At 38.0% G+C, this 22,555-nt stretch overlaps 1 protein-coding gene across 1 annotated transcript in view; it reads right to left on the bottom strand.

Annotated features, from left to right (window-relative positions):
• LOC306848013 (glutamate receptor ionotropic, delta-2) overlaps nt 1–17,020 on the bottom strand; it is a gene marked incomplete at both ends in the record, with an annotated part of 396,902 nt that extends 379,882 nt beyond the window's left edge. The window contains one exon of the mRNA XM_079382321.1: nt 16,933–17,020. Coding sequence (XP_079238447.1) covers nt 16,933–17,020 — 88 coding nt within the window. The remainder of the gene's footprint in view (nt 1–16,932) is intronic.
• Between the last annotated feature and the right edge of the window lie 5,535 nt (nt 17,021–22,555).

Raw genomic sequence — 22,555 nt, forward strand, 5'->3', positions numbered from 1 at the left:
ACATTAGAAATTCAACCCTTCATTCCCATACCTGATACATCATTCAGATGAGAAGAAATAGTCTTTGATTGTAAACAAATACGCATTGATGGAAAAGATGAGAATTTCAAGTCAGTTACTTGTAACATGATGTCACTAATCTGTCACTGAGAATGATATGCTTTCATCTGCAACACATTTATTCAATTTTTCCTTATTTACAGCAAATGCAAGATAAAGATCTGGAAAAATAATTAGAGACAACTACGCATTTTACTTTCTCTTAACAGCAAAGAGACCGGTTTTCACAAACTCCAAAACTCACTTCTAACTTTGATTAACTTCATATTATATATTAACTTCATAGGTTTTGACAGGTTGCATCAATTTCACACACCCACTCATTAGGTGTCATAAAGTTGTATATTACTGTATATGCTAATTTTATTGGTAAGCACTACAGAATGAAAAAAAAAGATGTACAAATGCAAGTTTCCATGGCAAGTTCTCTGCACATTTGATGATGAAAAATTTATGTACCCTAAAGAGACACTTCTTATTTACAGATTACTGTGACAGAACAGGCTGTTCTTGTGACAATTGCAAAAAGGACTAAATTGAATTGAGTGCTATTTATTGTAAAAACAAAAAAAAAAAGCAGACATATGTTTCAATGCATTAAATCCCTTGATGAAAAATTAACATGTTAACAGCTAAAAATATCAGTTGGATTTAGTCCTAATTTGAGTTGATGTATATGTGCTAATACTGCAAATATGACAGGAATATCATTACAGACAACATGTACCGTTATTTTTACATAATTAAAACAATCAGTCGTTTCATGCATGGCAAAGACTTAACACAAAAACGCTTTTAAAGGGGTCATACCCATTTTACACAAGTCGATATGATTCTTTAGGGTCTTAATGAAAAGTATATAACATACTTTGGTTAAAATTTCTCAATGGTAGTGTAAAAAACACTTTATTTACCCTGTCAAAATCAGCTCTGTTTTCAGCAAGCTGTTTTTAGTCCATGATGCTTTAAATGCTAATGAGCTCTGCTGACCCCTCTCCTCTCTTCCATGGGTTGACGAGCAGTACTGTTTACTTTAGCCACGAAACTGGCTAAATAGCACATTATTAGGAATGGCAATTTGCAGAGATTCATAAAAAAAACCCTTATACTCACTTCTTCTGTAGATGAAGCTGGATCACGAATGATTCGCACGAACATAGACGCATTTAGGCAGATCGGGATTGGCGCATTCCCTTCAAAACGAAAGTAACGTTTATCCTCTGCATCTTTAGCAGCAGATGTCTGGAGTAAATGACAACTGCTTTATTCTTTATTACATCCAACAACAAAACACCTCAATCGAATCGCTTAATCTGAGACATCTTGTCTTCCCCTGCACTGGAGGCGGACAGCTCTCAGCTCACTCAGGGCAGGTCTAAGGTAAGACGGCCTTGTCAATCAACTATCGTGGGAGTGGTCTGTATAGAACTACATCATTCTGACAGGAATCTCAGAACAACCTGATTTGAGAAAGGGATTTTAAAATAGGGAACTTGAAAAGTGAATTTTGACCCCGATGACCCCTTTAAGAAGTAATAAGTATTTGTGTATTTAGTGCTTATGTACTACAGCCTGTAAATAAATATATTGTCCCCATATAAATGCGTTCGGTTCCTTATAGCGCTCAACATTTTCGACAGTCACTACAAAGAACAAGACCTCAGCCCATCATCCTGTCATGGTCCCTAAAGCAGTCACAATTCAAGGCACAGAATCTAAATCACAGCGAATACCGACTCAACACATGCACTCTACTGTAGATCCAGATCTCTCCGGTGGTTTCTCATGGCAGTCTCATCAGATGACATCTCATTAATCTGTGCTCTGCTTACTGTAGATCGTCACCTCAGTAGGGAAAAAAGATAAACAAACAAGTCCCAGATTACACGTCGTGCGAGGCCGGGCTCAGCCATTAGTGTTCGTCATCCCTCAGATACCACAGGCGATGTCATAATTAAATCAGTCTGTTTGCTTTTTCTCGGTGCTCCATCAGACTGTATTGTTTTCATATTTTTTTGAGATGCGTCTCAGAGCCGAGGCCTGCTAAAGCTGCCCATTTGGCATTTCTGAAATTGATTTGGGGAAGAAAAACAAATGGCTCGACTTGTGTTTACGTTCAAGCTCTCTCCATTTATCAAACCCTGTCTATGTCTTCCTGATTAACTTTATTCTTTGAAGGAAGAAAGAAGCATTTCATCATACTCAGCCCGTCAAGACTGAAATCCTAGAATCGGCTCAAATTAGCTAACCATTACAACTATGATTTATACAGTTATTGATGCAAAAACAGATTTTTTTTTAAGTTGAGCTATTCATCTTACCCTCAAATATAGCATGTTGTTGTGCGTGCTTAAAGAAGTAACAACGCCTGAGAATGTTTTCCGAATTAAGAGACAGGAAACATCACAAATTATATAAAGAATAAAAATACTTTGTAATCAACATGCACACAGCTTTTGTAAACAAAATAATTTTGCTGAAATCAGATGGGAAAAATGAAGTGGTGAGTAGCTGTTCAGTGTTATAGGTTTCATCAGCTGAACGAGTGCAGCTTTTCCAGTACAGACAGTTTCGCTTATTATAATAAGATTGATCTGCACACAATATTAATATTTCGTAATATTACTGTTATAGCTTTTTTTAAGAGACTTCCTATAACAATATACTACATAGGCCTACATTACATATTTATATATATTTGACTCTTTTTTTAGATTTTACTTCAAAAATAACTATTTTTAATATATTTTTTATATTATAGCTTCTCAAAATATACATGGCTTCCCAAGCTTATCTATATCAGAGCAGTGACAGAGTGATTTATTCTCCTGCTGTTCAGAGAGCAGAATGTTTTTTTTTTTAAATATAGATTTAATTTCACTTAATTTTCAAAGGACAGAGCACAAATCAAAGTAATTTATTGTTACTATAATAATACCACCATTAAGCTCAGGTGATTTGCAAAAGCCTCATGGTGTTTCCTTTATGAGAACATAACATCTGAGATAATGAAGACTTGTTACAACCACAAAGGTTAATGACTATTCGACCAGCCGCTCAATCATCTTTGAAGGTAGCTGGAAAAAGACGGTCTACAACTGGGCCTTATTTACTAAGCTGGAATAAGAAAGATGAGCAGTGCAGCCAGGCATACCTGCAAACAGAGCACATGCACAATCATTTTTACTGCTGTTCCATTATAAGATGCACCACATATTGTGCTCTCATTTTATTACTCCTACAGACCAACACACACCTTGTATGAAAATCAAACAGTGTACCCCTAAGCTCAGCATCCACACCGAAATGCACAGCAGCACATCACAGCGAGAGAGATCTCTCGTGACACATTTCCTTCAGAAATCACTGACAAAATCTGACAACATCAAAATCACTGCGTGACAATCTTTTTAATTGAATTTTGATTGCTGTGAAATCTTCACCCTGTGTGGAGACCAGGAGACAAGCACTATGAAGGCTGGTAAAGCAAATTATTTTGAAGCTACTTTAAAACTGCATCTTGCAGAGCTATAAGCTACTCACAATTTAAAGTATCAGTTACAGTTAAGCTACTGCTTTGGAAAATTTGCTAGCTAAGCTACTAATAAAAATTTACTACAGTAACTACACTCAAACAACTTTTTTAAAACCAGTCTTTAAAATATATGGCAGTCTGCAACTAATTTGCAACATAGAGTAATTGGAAAAATTTACAATTTTTTGCAAACCTCCAAGAACGTACCTATACATACAGTCAACTGCAGTTTCCAGAACTAAAATAAACCCTAATGGTAGTAAAACAGTAACAACTTTTTATTATTTTTCACACAAATTATGATTATAGAGGCAGATTATAGATTAATAAAATTATTTTTGCATGGTTCCATGCACCGTATTATGTTATGATGTTAAACCATTTTTACCACAGTGTGTGATCTTTAAAGAAAACAAAAATAAAAACAATTTCTTCTCTTCAGTGTCAGAATTCGATTCATGTTCATGGCAGTACCACGACACATACGTGTGCATTCCTCTCTTTGCAAACAAGCCGCAAACCTATGCGCAGTGTTCTGACAGAATTTTCATTTTTGGGTGAACTATCTCTTTAAGTAGGTGGTACGTTCATTTAAAATGCAATAGAGAATTAAACTTTTAGCATCACTCACGAAACACTTCATTTAGGCATTATATACAACAAACAATATAGATTAAAGTTTATTTGTTTCTGGAAAAAATGAAAGCTCCTTTAGCATCACGGACATAAAGAAATTATTTTATTTACATGCTTCACTTTTTTTTTTTTTACCCAATTAGCCTGGGTTGTAAAACACACTTTCAAACTTGACATGCTGTATGAGAGAGGATGTTTGCCTCTGTACACTCTGAGACACAGAGTAGCAATACACCATGCTGTCTTGCTACATTGCTGCTTCTTAAATAAGGTAGCTTTGTACTGGAAAAGTTGAGCTACTGTCACGCTAATGAAAATGTTTTTAAGGTATTAATGCTGCTACTTTTTATTACCTAATGAATACTGTAGCTGATAAAATTTCAGCTACAGTATTCATTTAACTGAATTTTGATGCATAACTGGAACGACTGAATCTTTTGATCTTAGAACTACTAGAAAATTCCAAGTTTCCATTTCCACTACTAAGGGATTACGAGGCATTAACCATGCAAACTGCTACAGTTTTGACAAAGCTAGCTTCTAATCTTATTAGCATCCTGTGCTTTTACTCTCTACACAGCATGAACTAGTTCATGTTTTTCATGTCTGATTAAAAGATGGATATAAATAAAGTTAAGATCTATCGAAATTTACTATTAAACTACAGTGTCCACAGATCTAAACTTAGCATATGCCATTTTAGCTCAGATGTCAGTTAGATGAAGAGATACATTGAAATGTCATTATATATTAAATGAAAGCCAGATTAGGTCAAATTCTTCTCTCACACATCTCTAGAAAGATCCCCATATTAAAATCATTTTGGAGGTATGAATATTTCATCCACTAACACAGTGTTGAAATGCAATATTGAAGTGCACTGGAATCCCATGTTCTGATTTAGAAAGCTATGTAAAGTAGTTTCTCACTGAGCTTTTTCCAGGATCCAATTATTAGTGGAAAGATGGGTGGCCAGAGAGCACGGCAAAGGGATGGGGAACTACTACGAAGCAGACGGAGAATAAAAAGTGTATTTCAAGGCTTTACATCAGCCAATGGGTTTCCCTGCTTAAAGTCTCAGACAAAAATTCAGCAATCAATGCAAATTAACTTATATTCAAATTCCGATTAGCTAGTGACTCAACGAGTCATCGAGGGAAGAGGTGAAGCAGACGGTGCATTTTGCTATGAGGAAGCAGCTTTATTTGATTCCTCTAAAGCAATTTTAAGGCCTGTGATCTGACTCTCTCAAGGGACTTCAGACCACATCAGTGTCCTCCCAGCTGGACAGAAAAGCACAACTAGCACAATTTGAACTGACCAGAGGAAACAAGGGACAAACTGACTGACGAAAATGCCAACGCTTTGGAAAGGGCAACAACCGCTAACAGCGACAGTCTCCAATCTGTTGTTTTCCCCTTGCGATTCCATATGGAAATTACATTACGCCCACATTCTCCTGCAGGCCATCGACGTGCAACAGTTGTTAGTGCCAACATTTAAGATTTCTGTTTTCAAAATGTACATTATTGCTGATAGAAAACAAGGAGATCGACAAAACCTGGAGAACGCTATCCGTTAGCATCCCCTTTTATTCACAGTGACATTTGCTTGGATGGTGCAGGACCTCTCATAAATATGAGTTCTGAAAAATCTACCATCTTTTATCATGGGACAACAGAACTACCAATCACCTGAGCCATAAATACCATATGACTAATTACTAGATAGAACTGCAGGAAAATGATTAAAGTCCCAACACCTTCAATAATGACTATCTGTGATATATATAACCGCTCTGCCAAAATAAAATAAAACATCTACTACACTATAATAAAATATTAATGATATATATGCAAGTTATTTCTATCAGAATACACTGTTGCCTTTGAATGACTGTAAATGGAGAAAGACATTTCGAACCAGATGGAATAGTTACAGAAGCGGGAGCTAATGAGACCATGCTAACCAGCAAAACTTTGACCCCCAGGTATAAACAGCATGAGTCCTAGCAAGAGAATAGCTTTGAAAATATTTCATGAACAGCTTTTACATAATCATTTGTATGCGTATCCATAATATGAGTGATGGAGATTCATGAAAGAATGCTATAATCTCAATTGAAGCCCAAAATCATATACGCTGTACAATGATAACACAAAACGTTGCATTTTTTGCCTCTGATTGCTATAATTGTAGCATACAGTTCTAATAATATCCCCAGTGTAATCTCAAAGCCCGTTATGATAAACACACTGGATTTTCTCTAAATGCTTATTTCTTTAAGCATGAGCGTCTATGCTGAGCTTCATGTGAAAAGCGATGTCTGATAACAAGAAAAGCAATTTCCGTGTTAGATGACATGAATGTGAGTAGAATGGGGAAACTCTCTAAATGAGAGCTGAGTAGATGGTGGCTCAACATGGTGGCAAATTGCACAGCGGACTGGCTGTGTGACAGACTGACAGTCCACTGCAAGCAGATCAAACAATCCACAAAACACAGCAAATTTCGCTCCAAGAGACACACAATGTGTCATTCCGTCCCCGTTTGCCCATTTTACGTCCCTCTCTCCTAACACTTCCTCTTCAATTAGATTGGTCCACCCAGCTCTCAAATTGCCCTTATAATAGCACCGGTATGGTGGTGCAAGCCAATTACCAGACTATAACACAATGGGGAAAAAAACGGTTTATAGACTTGAGCTCTGTAGGGACATTGTATTTTTCCTTTTTACCAGCACAATTACTTGGAGACATTTTTAGCTTGGGTGAAAAAGTGTGGTGTTGTGAAATGTCTGAGTAGCTAGAATATTCAATATGGACACAAATTAATATTGCAAATGTATTTAGGTCATTATGCTTCATTGCCCATATGGCATTGCCGACGCCACATCATCCAAGCGCTTCACAAGCAACGCATTGCATGTGTGAATTATATAAACACAGCAGCGCTTAGCCATAACACAACTGTTTGTCGGTTGCCAGCCAAGTGTACGGAGAATGTCTAAGGACACTGAATTTTCACATAGATCAAAGATAACAGGACTTACAGAAGCACATAGAAATGAAGGAACATGCACCGAGTTATGAAGGAAACCAGTGGGAAATCAACTTGAGATCAAAACTAGCCAGCCAAAGCGCTGATGGCCTGACTGGGTGGTCACACGGCATTAAACAGTGCAAATGAGAGTGATGCTCAAGGCTCCAGGAGTATGAGAAGAGGATGATGGAGTAGGTCAAAGGGGCCATTTGGAGCTGTGAAACTGGGGTGGGAGCAGAGGTTAAAGAGGAGATCTCCCAGACTACAGAGGGGGTCATTTAGAAATGGCTAAGGCTTATGAAGTAATCAAACCAAGAGCAGCAAAGGAAAGTCAGATGAGCTCAAGCACAGAGCTGAGAGTCAAAGTGTGAGAAAGCTGCTGAAGATAAAGATCCAGAAAGATAATTGCACCTTACAGTTGCTGACAGAAATATAGAGGAAGATACAGAAGAGCAAGGGCTTGTTTAAAGGTAAAGCAGGCATTTTTTTATTTGTTCAATATGCAGAGATAACTATAATTAAGCAACCTGTAGGTTGATTTCCCAGGAAGCGTAAATTCTATTCATGTGGTGCTAAATATGGTTCTGTTTTTAGGAAAAAAACAGCAAGAATTGCTCAAATAATGGCGTGAGTTACTGTTCAAAACTGTAACTCACTGTAAATTACTGTAAAATTTAAAAAACTGTAAAATCACTGTTCAAAACTGTTTTGGGATCAGTTTGAAATCTATTTCAAGTAAATGCTATTATATTTTGAACTTCCTATTCAATTTTCTTTTATTTATTTCTTTTATTTATTGCTTTTTTATTTTCTATCCATTCGAATCATAACAAACTATAGGTTTCCACCAAAATATTAAGCAGTACAATTGTTTTCAACATTCATAATAATAAATGTTTATTGATCATCAAATCAGCTTACTAGAACGATTTCTAAAGGACCGTGTGACACTGAAGACTGGAGTAATGAAAATTCAGATACATCATCACAGGAATAAATTGCATTTGAAAATATATTAAAACAGAAAACTATTATTTTCAAATGTAATGTAATCTTACTGATTTTACCACATTTCTAACCAAATCCAGCAAGATTGGCTTATGGTGTGAGTTTGGTACACTGACCCAAACAACCCAATTAAATATACATTACTGTTCAAAAGTTTGGGATCAAGTTGTCATCTTTTTCAAATAATCTTTCTGTGTCAACTTTTTTTAAGGCTGCTGAAAATTTGACTGAATTACTGATTTATCGTCACAAAAATAAATTACATGTACATTTTAAAATACATCAAAATAGAAAACAGTTATTTTAAATTGTAATATCTTACTGATTTTACCACATTTTAGTTAGTAATCAGTCATTTTTGAGCAGTATAGTGTACAGTGTGAACACTCACATACTGTAGCATTATCACAGTATACTACAATGCATGACTACGTGGGTCGCGCTGGTTATTGTTTTTGCGAGCTTAACATGAAATGCGTTTTGTTTGTACTACCTTTCATAAGTCATCTGATTCAACACTGAAGTAAAGCTTCATCTTTCCTCACACTATAATCATCAAATAAAAATGTGCAGCCATAAGTATGGTGTTATTTTAAAAATATGTGTGGAAAAATGCTTTTACTGTGTAGAAGCTGAAAGGAGAAAAAAAGAAGCACATCTCATTTTGGATGCTTCTGCATTCTTAAAACACTTCTTTTGGAGCAAATCATCAAATCATTCATCACTCCTGCATCGGTAATGCAATCATCGAATACAGTCCAATTCTTGCATAAAGCAAATTTGAATCTGATTGGTTGTTGTCAGCGTTTTAGTGCAGTCTTAAATCGTATCAAGTGTTAAGCACTCACAAATAGCCATCCCTCCAATACACCCTTTTATCCAGCAGATGATGAGGAACCCTGTTTGACAAGTTACAGGAAGCTTAAAGTTGCCAATAAATACATTAAAGCAGATGCAGTTTGGGACCGAGTTTGAGTCTTATGAATCATGTTACCACACATGCTCAATGTCGCCTCAAAGTAAACAACACAACCGACTTTTCCTCCCCTCTCCTACCCTAAAGGGAAGGGTTTATCCTCTTTTCATGGTGCATTAAATCGAAATGGAGGTTGTCTCAAGAGCAACATTACAAAGCAACAAAAATGCAGAATCTCCAGCAAGAGCCTGAGATCAGTGTTTTAGCCCTGCACTTCCCTGGCTGGGATCCGAGCCTTGAAGCTGATGCAGTCTTGCCTATTGGAACAAAGCCCTATTATCCAGCAGTAGTGTCTAGAAGTAACGTCCCACTGACTTCCATTTTCTCAGCATGAATGTACAGTGGTTTCACTGCCTTCGGTACTATAGAAACACACAGGACATCGCTGCAGAACACAACTACACTTTTAAACAACTCCATTCTCTGTTGTTGTTGTTGTTGTCGTGCTACATCCCGATTTTCATTTCCTGTTTGCTTCGGATAAACACACCTGATTTAATACCGGAACGACACAATCACATCCTCATAACTAAATTGCATCTCTCCATCTTATTCAGCCCGCTCTATACGCAGTTACCTAGGAGATTCTATTGTTTCCAATCGTTAAAATGGCATTATGTGCGTGTGCTGTCATTTTGTTACCTTTATTGACCTAAGCAGAGGACTCAAAAATAATGAGGCAAGGGTCTACAGTGGCATAAGTAGGGAATTGACTTTTACGGAGAACAAAGGCAGATGCCTCATTTCAGGGTCAGGAAAAATCTGAGGAATTAGTGAGACTAAACAACAATATCCACACGATTTAGATCAGGCTTTTTCCAAAGAGGATTTAAAGATATACTTTTTAAGATTTACAAGACTTATGCTTAGAACAGAGTTTGAATAAGGCATTTGCAGCACAATTCAAAACTTGTTTTATTTAACATGTACAAATGTATTTATATCTACCATGTGATACCATCAGAACACTATGGAACCCTGATTCCAACTCAAAGAAATGAAAAAGAAATGAATTTATTTCTTGCAAATCAAAGCTGAGATTTTATTGCTTATAATTACCTTTTAACATCTCACAATTCTCGCCATTTCTAATAATTGTGACTTTATATCTCACAACTAAGACTTTATGCCTCACAATTACATCTGTAAATCTCACAATTGTGACTACATAACTCATAATTGAGACTTCACAACCTCACAATCATACTTTTAAATCTCATAGTTGTCACCATTTCTCATAATAGTGACTATTTGAAATGATTTGACATTTGATTCAACCGAGCCTTGATATGGCAATAATTTACATCTCAGAATTGCATTTTTACATCTCAATTGTAACCATTTCTCATAATTGTGCCTTTATTTATAACAATTAGGAGTTGATATCTCACATTTGCATTTTTATATTCACAAATATGATCATTTCCTATAATTAAGACTTTATTTCTCATAACTGGGATTATATATCTCACAGTTGAGACTTCATTCTACATGGATAAATGCGATATAATTATTTTTTTACAGTGAGGCAAAAACAGGTTTCTAACACAGAGAGAAAAAAGGCCAAAAACCATTGTATGCAAATGAGAAGACAGCTTTTTTTAGAGGCATAAGGAGAAGTGCACCATTTTAATCAGGGTGCGCGTGCGAGAGAGAGAGAGATGGTGAAAGATAGAACAAAACAAAGTTTGTCACGAGAAAGCAATAAAATCAAATGTGTGAGAAAAGAAAAAATACATTCTCTGCAGTACAGATGAAGCGTTTTCTTCCTCTGCAACCGGCTACCTGCAAATGACTGCGATTCACAATGAGATGACAGTAAACAAGCATATGGCAGCGCTGTATTTCACACATCCAGCCTTGCTACTGCCCCCTACAGGGAACTGACTGTGTAAGAAATACAACCCCAAAACTTGTGTGCTTTCGAAGCAGATCAGAGCAGAAAGCTATTGAAAGGGGCCAAGCAAGCAGGTGGGAAGAAAGAGAGAAATAGAAAGCTACAGAGAGAGAGAGAGAGAGAGAGAGAGAGAGGAAAGTCAAAGGAGGAGGCCCAAGGCTCACTGTGCAAGAGCGAGCAATGATCAGAGACACAAGTTCTCAAAGGGGACTCGCTCCCTTTAGAGCGGTGCTTGAAAGGTGGCTACACGTACAGTATGCTTGTTTACAGGAAGACTGACGTCTCACTTCATCTGCACAGATTCGAGGAGTTTTATAAATCTTACAACAGATGAAACGTCTTTCTTCGAGTAACAGCATTTGTTAGTCAGGAGCCACCCATACTTTTGTGTTGTTTTTGTGTTCAGCTGACATTATTACAATACAAGCCTCGCATTTGCATGAGGATATTATGGACGATCGAGTAGCATTTAGTGAGGCGAAGCACTCTTTTCAAGCGCTTGCATTGTAATTGCAACACTGTAACAAACCATAACGCCCGCAGCAAGTCTTGATTGACGTGTTCAGCGTAGCGTCGCATTGTAATCGACTGGGAGCCTTTGTGCTAAACAAACAGGAAATCACTCAACGTCTTGGTGTCATGAATTCAATGAGACAAAAGAGGAAAAACACATCCCTCACGTTCTCAAAATTTCATGACAGCGGGTAGATCCTCCCGAAACTTCAAAGTAATGTGGAAGACTGAAACAAACGAGAGCTCACAAAGACAGACGCATTCAAGTAAACTTTCTTCGCATGTGTTCTGCTAACATAACTCCCCATTAGCTCTCATGTTCTGTTTGGAGCTTGAGAAAACTCAATGCTCTAATCTTAAAAAATACACTGAAGATCAGGTTACTTTTCGTAATCTTAAGAAACAGGAAAAGCAAAAAAAATCAGCTGTAAATAAAATTCATTACATATCCTCAAAGTTTAATATCATTATGTTGGGATTTTAAAAACTATATAGGTTTAAAAACATGAATAAACCTAGAATTTTTATTCACACAAATGAAGGCAAGTGAAGTAAGAAATTAATACTTTTATTCAGCAAGATTAGCCTAAATTAAATTGATCAAAAGTGACAGTAAAGACTTTTATAATGCTACAAAAATTTATATTTTAAATAAATGCTGTTTTTAGCACAATTTTAGCATATTAGAATGATTTCTGAAGGATAATCAGAAAATTATTTTAAATGGTAATATTATTTCACAGTATTGCCGTTTTAACTGTATTTTTGATCAAATAAATGAAGCTTCAGTAAGAAAAATAAACGTTGTCCAAAAACATTTAAAAAATGAATATAAATTTAGATTAGATAGATAGATAGATAGATAGATAGATAGATAGATAGATAGATAGATAGATAGATAGATAGATAGATAGATAGATAGATAGATAGATAGATAGATAGATAGATAGATAGATAGATAGATAGATAGATAGATAGATAGATAGATAGATATTTTAGAGAATAAGAATATTATAAAGATGGTTCTTAGAGCATGACAAGATTATTCACACTAGTTCTTTCAGATAAAGCAATTTTGATAGTAAATGCTATTTTTATTTATTTATTTATTTGTATTTGTTTTTTTTACTTAAATTGTTAGTATTGGCCATGATGCATATGACATTATGTGATAATCTTTGGTACAAACTATGAGAGGGAAACTGAAAAAGTCCCAATATCATTCCCCACAATTCATCCAAAAATGCAAATGTTCTTTGCAGGGTTCCAATGAACCACAGTGATTTAGAAGCATAAAAGATCAAGAGTTCCCTAATGGGTCTGGGACAAATTCCAGAGTAAGAAGTGCAAATGTTGCAAGCGGCACCCCTAGAGGACAACCTTTATTTTGTTACACCTTCACTTTGCTTTCAATACAATTACTCCTTTCATCAGCCGAAAGAAACAAAAATAGGGCCATGTTAGCTTAATTACCCATGCCCTTACATGAAATAATGAAACTTCTTGGGTTCAGTGGGAATGAAAGGTGCATTTTTTGTTCTTGTACTTATTTACAATATCAGGCATCTTAAGGAGACACCAATTACAGAAATTATGCTTCTAACTACATCCGAAACTCAGAATGTTTCACAACGTGCCAGTTAATTGGGAACATTTCCACTGAAACGTAAGGATTTACTCTGCTAATGCCACAATAATAACCCCAGCCTAAAACTAATCACCTAATCATCTTCAGAATCCTTCTATATCTAGCGTTTCAACTTTTCATTATCTGTTACAACTCCTGAGCAGGCACAATACAGCCATCCAATCAAGATAAACACATTTCAATGCACGGCTTGTAATTACAAGACCTTTACATGCATTGCTCCTCATTACCTCTATTTTATATTGTAGGACTACATAGAAGGACAGAGAGAGAGCTCTTAAGCATCACTATAAAGGATAGTCTGCAGGCTAGCACATCTCATTATCACCATGTTCTTGGGATGGGGGCCATGGCAGTTTGGTCCAGAAATAGACCAAAGAAATGGCACTACCCATCTGTCCCACCTACAATGCAATGCTCAGGATTATATTCTACAATTTCCTCTGGCTTTAGAGTTTAACATGTAACTAACCATGACTGTGCAGAGGAAAGGGATAATGATTTGATTCTCTGACCAGCTTTGATATTGTTCCCCCCCTCTGTCTATTCTCTTCAGTTGCGCAATAAATGTCATACACGCAACCTACATTACAAAGAAGCTTCAGCCAGACCGAAAACACATACTGTCAGTGGAGAGTGTTGTGATATCCCCTAAGAGCCCCAGACATGCTCTCAATATGTCAAATCTTCCTGAGAATGAGGGTGATCCACACCATTAAAACTGTCGCAGACAAAATCTAGTCCACACTCTACATCTATTGTGAACACAGATGGTAGTGAGTAAATGTCATTCAAATGAAACAGGTACTGCAAGATTTATATCATGGGCTTCCATACAATTAGGCATCTGAAAATGAATCTGGGGGGGGGGGGGGGAATTAATATTACATGGCGAATCTTTGAAGGCAAAAATATATGGCTATAACACAAGATGAAGAATGCAAATATCCTTCAAAAAGCAATCTTAGATGTGCAAAGAGCAGGGGTCTACAACAGGAGGTCTGCAGTTGGTGCGGCAGGGGGTCTGCCAATTATTGTTTGATCTCAAAATAGTTTTTGTGAAATAAATATATATGAAGAGTTCAGATGCAAAAGCCTCTAAGTGCCGTTCTTCTAAAATGAGCGTTTTTATGGGGCTCCTATATTCATGTTCAATTATTTCACTTTAATTGCATAGAAAGGGACCGATACTTTGCCATTATAGTAAAATTACTGAACCTAAACCTAACAAAATGCTCATTTTAGATGAAAATTTCAGATGGCACTTAGAGGCTTTTGCATCTGAACTCTTCATATATATATATATATATATATATATATATATATATATATATATATATATATATATATATATATGATTACATTTTTAAATGTATTATATATTTACTTCTAGGTAATATGGCAATTATTGTCATATTACCCAATTTATTTATAAATAATATTTAAAGAATATAAGTAATAATGGTTCTCTCGATCTACCAAGGTTCTTCAACCTGACAAAATTTGAATACCCCAGCAGTACAAGTTTGGGGAGAGCATCGCAGCCACTGAGGGGCGAGATAGGAACCTTGATCAAAATTCCCCAAGGACTAGTGACCAAAGCAAACCAAACGTCTGTACTAATGTTGTGATAATTACCTAATCATCAATCTCTAGTTTGGACCCAACTTCAAAGCTGGCCTATGCCGTCTCCTGACACTTCTTAGTCGGTACTAAAGGACGCATTTGGAGGTGCACCCGCATTCTGCTGGACACTCTGGGCTTTCCACACACATAAATCACTGTGACTTTCTCAATGGGCTCCTAAAGGAGCTGCAGCATTGCGATGCAGCGCACGGCGCCCGAGATACTTCTCTTGGTGTGCACATCATTAGAAGGCTCCTCTGCAATCAGGTAAAGCGCGTGTGATAAAATGCCTTCATCAGTCCTCTCTCCGTAATGCCGTTTTCGCATTCAAATGACGTCACGTTTTCACCAAGCTATTGCAGAGAAAAGATTAGGAGGGCATTACTAATGACAGGCAAAACGGTCTATTCAAGACATGTCTAGAGTCCCTCTAAAAACACGCAGAAGCATTGTACGGTGTATAAGAGAAGGCATGCACGAATATTCACCTGCTTCTCTATCTATAATATCCAGAATGTCTTGAATATCCACCTGTTTGCTATGGTAGATATGCACTAGATTAAGTAAAAATCGTTTTTTCATGAAATTATTACAACATGCATCGATCAGATGGTTAAGATACGTAGCTACTACATGGTATAGAAAATGTTAAATAAAAAGGTAAAAACTGGCAGCTGTGTTTGTCAGATTATGCTAATAATAGTCTACCAGATAAATAAAAATACAGTTACGCGTATTACCATATAGGCATGTTACATGTTTTTAGTGAACGGGTTACATGTCTTAACTGCAAGTATATATATCATTTAACAAAATATTTTTACCTATAGGCGTACTTAAACTCTTTAAATGTTTGTTACGAGTGGTTACAGGTGGTACAATATAAGGTCACGTGATGACTTAAAGATCATTGCAACTGGCCTTTCCATCAACTGCGACCAATCAACAAAGCATAGTGCTACTCATACAAACACAAATAACACATAACATCAACTAAATAGCATTGAATACAAAAAGAAACTAACTTTTGTAAAAAAACGAACCACACTCCACAAATTATAAGACAATTCATACTTTTTACTCAACAGCTGTAATGTAAAACGACGTACTGCCTTGTTTATACAGCCTATATATTTTATATAATATATATATATTTTTTTCCCCGACATACCGGTACACCCAAACCCATAATGTTAGCCACATAATTTCACAGACATTTGCCATTTTCACTCTTGAGAATCATATGCAGCCTAAATGGATCATTTGGAGATGTTTTATTCATGCCTGCATAACGCGTGACTTATTTAACCAACTTTCAGCCATGCACACGCCACCTAGCCAGAAACACATTCGCTACAATATTTATTTGTTTAGTGCATCAAGCCTTAATTAAATTAAACACGCGCACGCTCCCACGCCAAATTGACTTCTGCCAAATCCCCAGCACCCGGCCTCCACCTTCACGCAGTGGCCCCTCGGAGGAACCCTCTCTTTTACAGCTCTGATTTAAGACCTCTCTTGGACCCTATCCGATCTCGCGTGCAGTGCCAATCCTTGTACCCATCGCTAAAACATGCACGCGCACGTGCGCACTCGCTCAGCCCTTTTACAAAGAGTATTACCAACATTCTTGATCTCTGCAAATCCAAGTTTGTGTTTTTTAAACGATGTCATAACGTGGCGCGCATACAATGCGGCGTTGCGAGGAACCGCTTGCAGTCAAACCACCTGTTCTCACCCACCGTATAGACTAGATAATGGACGCATTGATGAGGACAGATGGAGATCTTCATCTCTCTAACCCGATTTTACAGTCGCAACCTTATTTAAAGGCATCTATGCATCCGCTAAATGCGCGTTAACTCGATAAATGCGCGTTAATTGGACCGCAACATAACGAATTGCACGACAATGCACAGATCTTCTCAGCGTGAAAACGAGAATACTGAGGAATCACAGTCACTGATGGTGCATCTGAGATCTGAACTTACCAATGTGAATAATTGAATCGGGAAGCACAGGCTCCCATTCCAGACTCCAAAATGTGATCAGAAACAATACTGCCGGAAAAACTTTCATCTCTCCCTCTGTTAAAATCTATCCTCGTTAGGTTCAGAAAGATGCCGAAGCGACGGTAGTTTTAAATCCCTTGCAGAGAGGCTGCTGGTCCTCCTTTCAAACTGTCAGCCGATGCTTCTTTTTTTCTTTTGCCTCGGATGCGCTTCTGTTGGAGGCGAAATATTCAGTAACCCGTTTGGAGAGCGCCCGTCAAAACATCCTGATGCTCAAGATCTCCCAAGCAAATCCGAATCAATATCAGACAAAGTTAAAATGTGCCTCATACACTGTTGGGTTTTCTATTCTCCCGTCTAGGCGAATAAATCGGGGTTCCGTGCGCTAAACACGACGCATCTCAGAGCATCACCCACCGCACGACTGAACAGAACTTCCTTTGCGCTGATGCAGAAAAGCGCCACACTCACAGCCACGAATACAGTTGAAGAAGATTTTTGCACCGAGCCCTTATTCCGATGCAGTACTGCGGAGACTTTTCTGCGACAGAGACCGAGCGGCTCTACATGCGGATTCTCGAGCTGTGATGAGTGGGAGGAGGCCCCCAGGATAGATGCGACTACACGGGCAGCAGCATCAGTACCCGGCGCTGTCCAGAACTGAATTAACAGAGGAAAGGGAGACGTGGAGAGAGAGAGAGTGAGCGCGCGAGCTAGAGAGAGATCCACAGTGGGGTGGGCGGAGGTAGTTTATGATAATCGAGAGGACTCATCTGTGAGACTGTGGCTCCTCCCTTGTCCAGCAACTGCCAATCATTCAGTCTGCAACTACCGGTTTTCTAATAAATAAATAAATAAAACCGTTTTTGGTTTAGTACCTAAGTGATAACGGTATTTTTTTAATTAGATTTCTAGACCTCAATTTCATCCAAGTCCTCTTAAAAGTCTGCAATCAATCTGTAAGCCCCCTTAAAAATCGATTATATAACAGGGCTCCAGACAAAAAAATAAATAAAAATTTGTATATTTTGTAGATTCAGTTATGTCAATTTAATTTTTGTACTAGCTGTATTAAATCTGGTTTAAATATTAAAATTGATAACTGTATTTGTGCTATAAAGAATAGAAAAAAATTGATAAAATGATAAATAGATAAACCAATAAATCAATCAATAAAACATTTAGTTAAAAAAAGAATATTTTAAAAAATATTAGTTTGGGTGGAAAAAGGTAAAATGTTGTTTTATGGTTTCAACATGTCACCTAAACAGACACCTTATATATTAAAGTATACTTATCACAGTAACAGTTCCAGGTCCATTTTGAATCGGACATACTGTAACCCAAAAATATGCAGTTCATTGAGGAATCAGTCAGCAATGGTTCAGAATGATTAACGTATGGAAGCAGTTTTTTTTTTTATTAACTTATTAAAAAGAACCATTTCATTAGCGCTGTTTTCTGTGAATTGCACATAATGGCTTACACTTTGTTTGTTCTTGAGTGAAGGAAACACTGATTCTCTCTAACAAAATGGCATCGTTCCTGACAAGAATGTAAATTGCTGTTACACATCTTTACTTTTGGCTGCAGCTGAGACCATTTTGTGGAGTTCTGATCTTTTCATGTGTTGAAAACAGTGGCTGAAGCTTCACTATGAAATCCTGTCCTTGCCAGTACTTATAACATTTGTTACATTCAACATTTTTAGTCAAGCGAGATTCAAACTTACAACCTCTCAAAGCAAGAGACATTCCTCTGAGCTGCAGCAGCTCACATTTGGATTCATGGTTGGGGCCCCCCAAAGGCTGAAATCCTAGAATCGGCCCTAATGACAGTCACAAACTGGATTTGCACTGCTCATTGAACACAGAAGTATAAAGACTACCCTCCATATCCATCAAACGCTCCCTGCTCCGCTGGGATAATTTGTGTCTGCTTAATAGCAGTGTCATGGGCCGTCTCCACTTCGCAAGATAAAACAAAGTAGTTCAGAGTTCAATATGTACTTGTACTCGCTGCATTCAATCCTCTTGTTTATTTATCCATGACCTTCAGGTGATGTGCCGACTGTTCTACCTCAAAGAGACTTCCATGAGCTTGCAGTCCTGAAGATAAAGCAAAGATCACACTGAGAGTAGACAAACAGTAGATTGTTTTATTAGGTATGGTTTGACATTTTGCTATTCCGTCACATCTTGTAACCTAAAAAACAAATTACAACTTTGTGTAGTTTGACTCCAATGACCTGTTTAACCAGTCGATGGCATTGTTGATTTTGGTCTGACCCAGGGAACTGAAAGGATTATGTGAGACAGGAACACATAGCCGTTGTCTGTACGCTTAGATCAAATCCAGAGAGCGAGAGCAATGGCTCATTAAACATAGAGCTCAGACGTGACAAAATGGGAGGAGCAGAATATCAATGTATCCCAGAAGAACAGGGCAGAGGTCAATAATAGCAAGGCTTCAGTCTAAAACTGCACAACAGATACAAGCAGTCTACCACTTGATATGCCATTTACTTAATTCATACTAAAGCACCAAAGCTGTCCATTAGAGATGCATGTAAAGGCATGTGGGATTCTACTTGATGGGGTTCGATTCACCTTTGACTCCCCGTCCTCTCTTCTTTTAGCTCCAGACATGTATAAATATTGATAAGCCACTTAATGGATGCCACGTAAACTGCATGGGAATAAAATGGTCCGGTGAAGGCTACATCGTCACCCTTACTCAAAACATATGCAGTTCTCTTTCTTCACCCACCACAAAATGTGTCTTCTTTTATGCAAAAAAACCCCCAATTTCCATTCTTTTAGATTTTCCACCTGGGCTCATTTCTGAAACACAGCTCACACAGCCATTCATAGCTCACCAACACAGTGTTTTCTGAAAATGAATTATGTATTAGCAAGCAAACAGAATGGGCACAGGGTTATCTGCGCACAATGTCACGGCCTGAGTTTGACTGAGCAAAGTCGGGGTTGAAAGTCGGATGTGGGGCACTTTAGAAGATGTTATAGAGCTTGTTTTGGCAACTGCAGCTGTCCTGATATCCTCACCAAAATATTTATAGGTCTTCTGGCATCAGAGGGTTCCTTTTTAGATTTGTGCGTAAGAGAAGAGACTTTCCAAAGAGACGTTTCCAAAGTTTCATTAATAATAAAACACCTTTTAACTCTAAAATATTGCAAAGCTCCGGGGGACTTCCGAAATAGATGCAAAACAACAGCCCAGGCGAATAAGGTGGGAATGGTGTAAATTGCGGAGATGATTAAATATGATAGTTACTTTAAACACTTGCTTTGTGGCAATAGCCAATAGAAAAGCAAGTTTTGAAGTTGGTAGATTTACTTTGCCATTCATAATAAGTGCAACAGGCTTTAATATTTGAACTGAAACCCAGACAGAGCTGGCTAGCATGCACTATGAATACTAATTTAGAAACAGATTATTGTAACATTAAGTTGAAACCTTCAAGTTTGATAGACTGCATAAAAATCAGTTTCAAAAGCCACTGTGTCAGAATGAAGAGAGAGCACTTCAACTATATATGTTACAGTCCATGCATTATTTATAGCACCACCTGTGAGCGAAAGTCTGCAAGCCGTCAGGCCGCTTAATAGCTGATCACTGGCTTAAATTTAGGCCAAGAAATAAAACACAATTGCAACTTTGTTTCTGCACACTTGGCTGAAATTCCCTCCCATTACTAAATAGCATTAACTGCTCATAAATGGAGCGAAATAGCTTTGTGATTTGTGGCTGTTATGTGTAATTTGCTGCCTGGGCATAAAAGTTGGTGGATCAATTTTTAGCTATCCGCTCCCTCCAGAAAATGTGATTCCATTGACAAAACCTGCAAGCCAGAGCCTGGTCTTTGCTGGACTACAATGACAAGTGTTTCAAAAAACATCATAAAGTAGCTGTGCTCTATAAATAAGAGCATATTCACTCACAGTGGTAAAGGAGCTGTCCTCTGCACGAGGGGAGGGCAGCTGAAGGAGAGTGCACACGACTCAGGGAGCTGTTCACTTTATGGCGGTGCTGAATTCCAGGAAGTCAGTTTAGATGGTGTAGCATGTTAAAAGTCAGTGCTTTGGCCAAGACCTGCATTTGCTGAATCATATATACATTTTTGAAGTGATAACTGACACTGAAGTGCATAGCTGAAGCTGACTAAGTGTACCTGTCTTGCCTGCAAGAGAAAATTAGTAGATGGCAAAGCAGTACCTCTTGACAAACAGCAGAGGGCTCCCTTCTATTTGAGCTGCCTGACATTTCACTTCTATAAAAGAAGGCTTTGAAGTAACTGAAGATTTGCTGGGGAAAAGGAAAGTAATGAGACTTTCAGGATGCAACGCTTTGATTTGTTGATTTGAAAAAAACAAAACAAGATTGCTCTAAACATATAAGCATATCGTTCAATCAGATATGACTGCCTGGGAATTAGACTTGCCTCACAGGAAGACGGGTCACAATTTTAGATTATAATGTCATTACTAAAATATTGACAGGTCTGCTCATACGGGGACTGTGTTATGTCCATAAAGAGACGGTGTTGCAGTGCTCGATTTTGTGCAGTGCTTGCTTGGGTCAATACGTAGGTGGAGAGGTCTGAATAAAGATGAGTTTCAGGTTATTTACAGTTGCCGCACCAGGACTCAGACACTCTTTAGATCAATCACTCTCTGTCCTCAGAGAACGAGAGAGAAAGACCCCAATCACACAATGCCGCGGTGGCTTCGGCGTCTTGTCTGTTCTTCCCCCACTCCACGCGAGCAGGCACATATCCTCAGGTCAAGAAAATAATCTGCGCGAGCCAATGATAAGTTATGGCCTCTGACACAAGAGCAAAGACGTTTGTTTCAGTGGAAACAACAGCACTGGTTTAGTCTCCTCAAGCGCATAATCAATCTAAGCTCTGATGTTTACTCTTCCCACCATTCATTAAACCAAATTTTTCCTGTCACAAAGTTGGCTTGCATTTTTCAAGGGCACCAAGAAGTGTGTTTAAGTGCTGAGCTAGGACACAACGTGGCCCCTTTGTGACAGACTCGTCTCCCCCATGGGGTTCACCAATCGCCAGGCCAAGGGGGCCAACAGACGCAATTCACCTCCTTGGCACTGCCCTTCAGTGTGGAGTTTGTGTTGTATGATTAATGGAGCACACTGCACATGGACGTCTCCGGTCCGCTGCCTGGAGTTAGGCTCCGACTCTGTGCGGAAGAACCAACTAATCTCGCACGTCTGTTGCAGAAGCCCAGCATAATCGAGCTGGCCAGGCTCTGAAAACCCAAAAGAAACTACACTATCAAACCAGCAACAAGCAAAAGATGTCTATTTCCTTTCATGTCGGAGTTGCGGGAGGGAAAGTCACAACGTCCAATTTTCATTTCACCCGTGAGAATAATTGACTATTCCGCCTGTGAGTGTATACATCCATCAATCCTCCTGTGATCTGGGAGCTGAGGCAGGCATTTTCGCTGAGCTGTTTTCTCCAAATTTGTTCGTGAATTGTGTCTTGTCTCTCACAGTCAAACCATTTCACCCTCCCCTTCAGCAGGGTAACAGAGTACTTGGAGAAATTGGGTCACAC

The sequence above is a fragment of the Barbus barbus genome (genome assembly GCF_936440315.1).
Source record: "Barbus barbus genome assembly, chromosome: 28".
NCBI lineage: Eukaryota > Metazoa > Chordata > Actinopteri > Cypriniformes > Cyprinidae > Barbus > Barbus barbus.